Raw genomic sequence first — 6,704 nt, 5'->3', positions numbered from 1 at the left:
CGCAGTTTCTCATTCCTTCAAGGAACTAGGGTTACATTCGTAACCTTGGGACGTTCTTTGGGGTCAAATTGTGTTTTTTTGATAAGAGGCTTAATAAAAGCCAGTTTGAAGGTTTTGGGGACATATCCTAATGATAATGAAGAATTAATAATAGTCAGAAGAGGATCTATGACTTCTGGAAGCACCTCTTTTAGGAGCTTAGATGGAAGAGGGTCTAACATGCATGTTTTTGGTTTAGATGATTTAACAAGTTTATACAATTCTTCCTCTCCTATAGTAGAGAATCAGTGGAACGGTTTCTCAGGGGGTCTATAATGCACTGTCTGATGCGAAACTGTAGCTGACGGCTGAATGGTTACAATTTTATCCCTAATAGTATCGATTTTAGATGTAAAGTAGTTCTAAAATTTATTTATGGATTTATGTTCGTTTTCTTCTAAAAGAGAAGAAAAGTAATCGGATCTAGCAGTTTTTAATGCTTTTCTGTAAGATAGGTTACTTTCCCAAGCAAGAAATACGAAATACCTCTAGTTTTGTTTTCCTCCAAGCTGCACTCCATTTTCTGGGCTGCACTCTTTAGGGTGCGAGTATGCTCATTATACCATGGTGTCAGACTGTTTTCCTTAACCTTCCTTAAGAGTAAAGGAGCAACTGTATTTAAAGTGCTAGAAAACAGAGAGTCCATAGTTTTTGTAGACATCTTCAAGTTGTTCTGAGGTTTTGAATATGCTAAGGAATTCGGATACAGCAGGAAGATTACTTAAAAAAAAAGTATTTTGTGATAGAAGTGATGGTTCTTCCATACTTGTAACAAGAAGTAGAATTTACAATTTTGGCTATATGAAGTTTGCACAAAACTAAATAATGATCTGAGATATCATCACTTGGCTGCATAATTTCAACACCATCAACATCAATTCCATGTGACAGTATTAAATCTAGAGTATGATTTTGACAATGAGTAGGTCCTGAAACGTGTTGTCTAACCCCAATAGAGTTCAGAATGTCTATAAATGCTGATCCCAATGCATCTTTTCAATATCAACATGGATATTAAAGTCACCAACTATTAAAACTTTATCTGCAGCCAGAACTAACTCGGATGTACAATCACCAAACTCTTTAATAAAGTCTGTATGGTGCCCTGGTGGCCTGTATACAGTAGCCAGTACAAACATAACAGGGGATTTATCATTAACATTTGTTTCTCTGGATAATGTTATATGAAGTACCATTACTTCAAACGAGTTATACTTGTAGCCTGCCCTCTGAGAAATCTTGAAAACGTTGTTATAAATTGAAGCAACACCTCCCCCTTTGCCTTTTAGACGCGGCTCATGTTTATAACAGTAATCTTGGGGGGTGGACTCATTTCAAATAATGTAATCATCAGGTTTTAGCCAGGTTTCTGTCAAACAGAGTACATCTATATTATGATCAGTGATCATATTATTTACAAAAAATGTTTTCGTAGAAAGAGATCTGATATTCAATAAGCCAAGCTTTATCATTTGTTTATCCGTATTGCATCTGTTTTTATTTGTTGAACCTCAATTAAATTGTTAATCTTAAATTGGTTTGGAAGTTTTTTGTATATTCTAGTTCAGGGAACAGACACAGTCTCTATAGTGTGATATCTAGGTGAAAAAGAGTCTCTTTTTGTGACGTGAGGCAGCTAGCTGACGATCGGTTTAGCCAGTCTGTCTGCTTCCTGTTATAAGCTCTAAGACAATGTGCCATATTTCTATAGAGAAGAGAAATAGTAACAACTAGTAACATCCCTATAATGTTCTGAGACGGTCATGATGTGGAGTTCTTTAAAGGTTTGGGGATGTAATTTGGAGGACCTTCATGGAACATTCAGGACATTCTGGGAACCATTACTATAAGATATTCCTTATTGGTTTCTACACACTCCCAGAACATTTACAGGACCAGCCTAGAATGTTATTTTTTGTCCTATTTAAGTCAAATTTATTTCATGTTTTCAGAACCTGTTCATACTCAAAAAAATTATGTTTTAGGTTGTCAATGAATTATTATTGTTTATTTGCTGTAAATACATCAGTACATTTCGATGTCTATGCAATAAGCAAGTGTATGTTTTGTAGAACCCCCATTAAAAATAAATAAATAAGTAAATAAATAAACTTTAATACTGACTTTGGTTGTGCAAAGAAGTATGTTCACAACATTTGCTTAGTTCAGATAAGGTGGTGAGGTTTTCTATGAAGAATCCCTCTTGAAGTCTTGGGGTTTTATGCCAGGAAAATAATTCAGTCGAGAGTCTCTGCAGAAAATCTCCAGAATCTTTTTCTGTACCCTCTTTTATACACATTGATTATACTTGAATAGTTTATATTTTGGTTAATTAAACTCTTCTACAACAAATTAGAATACTTCATTAGACCAATTAAAAAATGTTTAGTGACTTGTTGGCCTTCTGGAAAGTATGTTCATTTACTGTACTTGTACTCAATACTTGGTAGGGGCTCCTTTTGCTTTAATTACTGCCTCAGTTCAGCGTGGCATGGAGGTGATCAGTTTGTGGCTCTGCTGAGGTGGTCTGGAAGCCCACTGGGCTGCCCAGGTTTCTTTAACAGTGGTCTTCAGCTCATCTGCATTGTTTGGTCTCTTGTTTCTTATCTTCCTCTTGACAGTAGCTCATAGATTCTCTCTGGGGTTCAGGTCTGGTGACCAACACCATGGTCATTTAACCAACTTTTAGTGCTTTTGGCAGTGTGGGCAAAATTAATCATCACAATTAAAAGAACCAAAGACTTAAACTACTTCAGTCTGTGTACATTGAATTTTGAATTTATTTAATACACGAGTTTCACATTTTGAGTTGAATTACTGAAATAAATGTATATAAATATATATATATATATATATATATATATATATATACATTATATGACTAAAAGGACCATGTATAAATGTTCTGTTGGCGTCCCAAATTTCCCCTTCGTAATGTTCTTAATGTGACCATAAAATAACCAAAATGGAAAGTCCCCCTAAAGTCTTATAAGGAGCATTGAACAGCAGCACTTTCATAACCAAAAGAAGACATTTCAGGAATGTCCCTAATGTTCTGTAAAGGTTCTGGACTTTCGACTCCTTTAGAGAACTTTTATGGTACATTATGAGAGGTTGAGAGAACTTCCCCTCCTACGTCGGTAATCATTACATAAACTTCGGTGTTGTAGCCGAAAAAAGATGAATATAACAGGTTTGTTGAAAGAGTAGAATAATTGTGTGGAAACAGAATGAATTAAACAACAAAACACATTTTCAGATGCATTTTGTTCCCTCTAATATCTCACATTATTTATTTTTCATTTTAGTTGAGACATACGTAAATTTTGAAGATCCGAGGAAACAAGAAGGTATGTGTATGTCCATCTCAGTAATATATAAATATATTTAAGTTGGAATCAACAGTCCTGCTGTCACATAAGCAATATTCTCTTCTCATATTGAACTATTATAATTATAATCATTAACTTTAAATGTTGTTAGCTGTTTTTTCCTCTCTAAAATCTAAATGATTTTTTTGTTTGTTTTAGTTGTGGGAAACATAAATATAGAAGATTCTAAGAAACATGAAGGTATGAGTATGTCCATGTGTAAACACAGGGCTCGCAAAATGTCAAATTCCCTGGTAGCCCTTCGGGCAGGCATTCTTCAGGTTTTGGGGGCCCAAAATGAATTTAACTAACCTGAAGAAAAACAGTCTCCTCTTGGTTTATATCGAAATCCTCCAACATTTTTCTTTGCAAATCCTCAGTTTATACTTCTAATTCGTGACTGGAGTTTTGTTTTGTTCTCTCTCTGCATTCATCACTAATCACACAACGCTGACGTACTACGACATCCACTGGAACGGCTTCTGTGTACGACAGAGAGATTAAGTGAGAGAGAAGTGTTTATTACGTTTGAAATATGGATATTTTTCTGACAAAAACGCATGAATTCACTAAAGGAGGCCTTTATTCACCCCCGGAGCTGTGTGAGGCATGTTTTATTACGGATGTGCGCTCTTTATTTGACGACTTGTGGACTGCTCAAATGCAACACCTGCTGACTCGATGATAGAGTTTGTAATAGCCAGGACAATTTTTAATATAACTTCATTTAGATTTGTCTGAAAGAAGAAAATGTCATATACACATACAATGCTTTTCGAGGGTAAAACATAAGCTAATTTACATTTTTGGGTGAGCTAACCCTTTACTGTGTTTTTCAGAGTCTGGAGTATTTGTGAAGCAGATTGGTAATTAAACTGTGCATTGATATTTTACTCTCTCTTTAGATTGTGAGGATGAAGCTATAGAACGACTGTTAAAAGGCGGTATGTGAAGACATTTGTTCTTTGCTGTACTTTTATAAGAACTGTAACTAATTATTACATAAACATCCATGTGCATGTTGTAGCAGAAAAAACATGAATATAACAGGTTTGTTGAATGAGTAGAATAATGTTGTAGATGAGAGTGGAAATAGATTTAATAAAACAACAAAACACATTTTCAGATGCAGTTTTTTGTTCCTAAATTTTTTTTATTTTTCATTTTAGTTGGGGAATTAAATTTAGAAGATCCAAGGAAACATGAAGGTATGAGTATGACCATCTCAGTAATATATTTCAGTTGGAATCAACAGTCCTGCTGTCACATAAGCATTATTCTCTTCTCATATTGAACTATTATAATTATTTTTGATAGTTAACTGTAGATGTTGTTACCTATAGTTTGTTCACTCTAAAATCTCAAATTATATATTTTTCATTTTAGTTGAGAGAGACGTAAACATAGAAGATTCAAGGAAACATGAAGGTATGAGTATGACCATCTCAGTAATATATTTCAGTTGGAATCAACAGTCCTGCTGTCACATAAACAATATTCTCTTCTCATATTGAACTATTATACTTGTGTTTGTTAGATTCTGATAACTGTAGATGTTGTTAGCTATAGTTTATTTTCCCTCTACAATCTCAGATTATTTATTTTTCATTTTAGCTGTGGGAGACATAAATATAGAAGAACTGAGGAAACATGCAGGTATGACATCATCTCAGTTAAAGGAGACATAACACAGTTAATCTCATGCTAATCTTGAGTACCTGTAGAGTAGTATTGCATCCTTTATATCTCCAAAGAGTCTTTAGTTTTATCATATGTGTAAAAGATACAGCTTTACGATTTTCTCTGAAAACAAATGAGCTCCTGAAGGCATGCTGTTGGCAGAAAGACTAACATTTTCCTACCGATTGCCAACAAAACAGATTGTTTTATGTTTTGTTTTTACATACTATATGTGGTTCTGAATCTTGACTGGCACCTTTTATTTCTGGGAGCGCTCCATCTTTGACTATCAACAAATATGCAAATCCAGTGTCAAACTGGGCCTTGTTTATAAAACTCTGGCACTGAAATAACGTGAATAAGGTTCTCTTGAGCTCCATCCGGCTGATGCATGTGTGTTCTTCCAGGAGAAGTGACCATACAAGGACTTCCACACTTCATGACATCATACTGGGTCATGCTCAAACAAAAAGTACTTTTAGAAACTTATATGAACCTGGAAGGAGTGTATTTGGCACAGAAATACTCTGTCATACGTCCAAAAAAATTATATATATATTATTATATATTGTTATTATTATTATTATTTTTGTCATTTTAACCATGAGAATCCAACTCTTTAACAGTGTAAATAAACCCTCCAGAATGCATGAAATTGAATTAAACCTCTCCTTTAAATGTGCATACATTTGATCATGTGTAAATATCATCTCATATACATGAGGATTAATACTTGTTTCTCATGTGTTTTTTTCTTCCCCACAGTTGAGATCACTATTGACCGTAAGAGTCTACATCCAGATCTGAAGGTTTCTCAGGACTGTAAAACCGTGAGGGACAGTGCTGATTATAATCACACCGGAGAGGGATTTCCAATTAATTTATGTGCATTTGGAGCCCAAAGATTCTCCTCCGGTCGTCACTATTGGGAAGTAGAACTGGCACAAGAAAACACACCTCCCAAAAACTATTGGTTAATTGGTGTGATGAAAGATGGAAATTTAACTGCAAGAGACAAATCTGGTTTAACTCCATTCTACGGTTTCTGGTTCTTGTATTCAGACGGTCCTAATGGCTTTGAAATCAACACTAATCCATCAGTTAAACTCCCACTGACACCGAGACCTGAGCGACTGGGAGTTCTGTTGGATTATGATGACGGTCAGCTGTCGTTTTACAACGTCAAAGAGAGAAAACATCTCCTGACCATTAAAACCAAATTCTCTGGATCAGTCCGTCCTCTGTTCAATCCTGGAGCTGGTGATCTGAGTGAGCTTAGAATCCTGGACTGTACAAAACCTGTAGAACCAGCTGAATCCAGTCAGCCTTTACTGAGTAATAACAGCGCAGACGGGAAAGTGGTCAGTCTCTGCAGTCTGAGCCGGAAAGAGAATTGATTAGTATTTTATTTTATTTTATTAATGCCAAGGTACCAAAGATAAATTACAGAAAATGTCAATATTGCATAGAAAGAAGTGGCATTACATGCAAAGCACAATTTACAAACAAATGTAAACATAAACAAATAATACTAAACAAATGATTTAACAAAATAAATTAAAAAGATTAAACAGCCTTAAGGTTTTGGGAAGATTAAATAGTTTGGATATACTG

The 6,704-nt window shown here is 34.9% G+C and overlaps 1 protein-coding gene across 1 annotated transcript; it reads left to right on the top strand.

The window, feature by feature from the left end:
* Window positions 1-4,447: 4,447 nt before the first annotated feature.
* LOC132137483 (E3 ubiquitin-protein ligase TRIM39-like) lies at window positions 4,448-6,464 on the top strand (the record flags this gene model as incomplete). The annotated part of the gene is made up of 4 exons (XM_059547501.1): window positions 4,448-4,460; window positions 4,797-4,838; window positions 5,025-5,066; window positions 5,856-6,464. Coding segments are annotated over exons 1-4 (706 nt in total), but the record flags the coding sequence as incomplete, so codon positions are not given.
* Between the last annotated feature and the right edge of the window lie 240 nt (window positions 6,465-6,704).

The sequence above is a fragment of the Carassius carassius genome, unplaced genomic scaffold (genome assembly GCF_963082965.1).
Source record: "Carassius carassius unplaced genomic scaffold, fCarCar2.1 SCAFFOLD_64, whole genome shotgun sequence".
Taxonomy (NCBI): Eukaryota; Metazoa; Chordata; class Actinopteri; order Cypriniformes; family Cyprinidae; genus Carassius; species Carassius carassius.
This window is presented reverse-complemented; position numbering and strand designations above follow the sequence as displayed.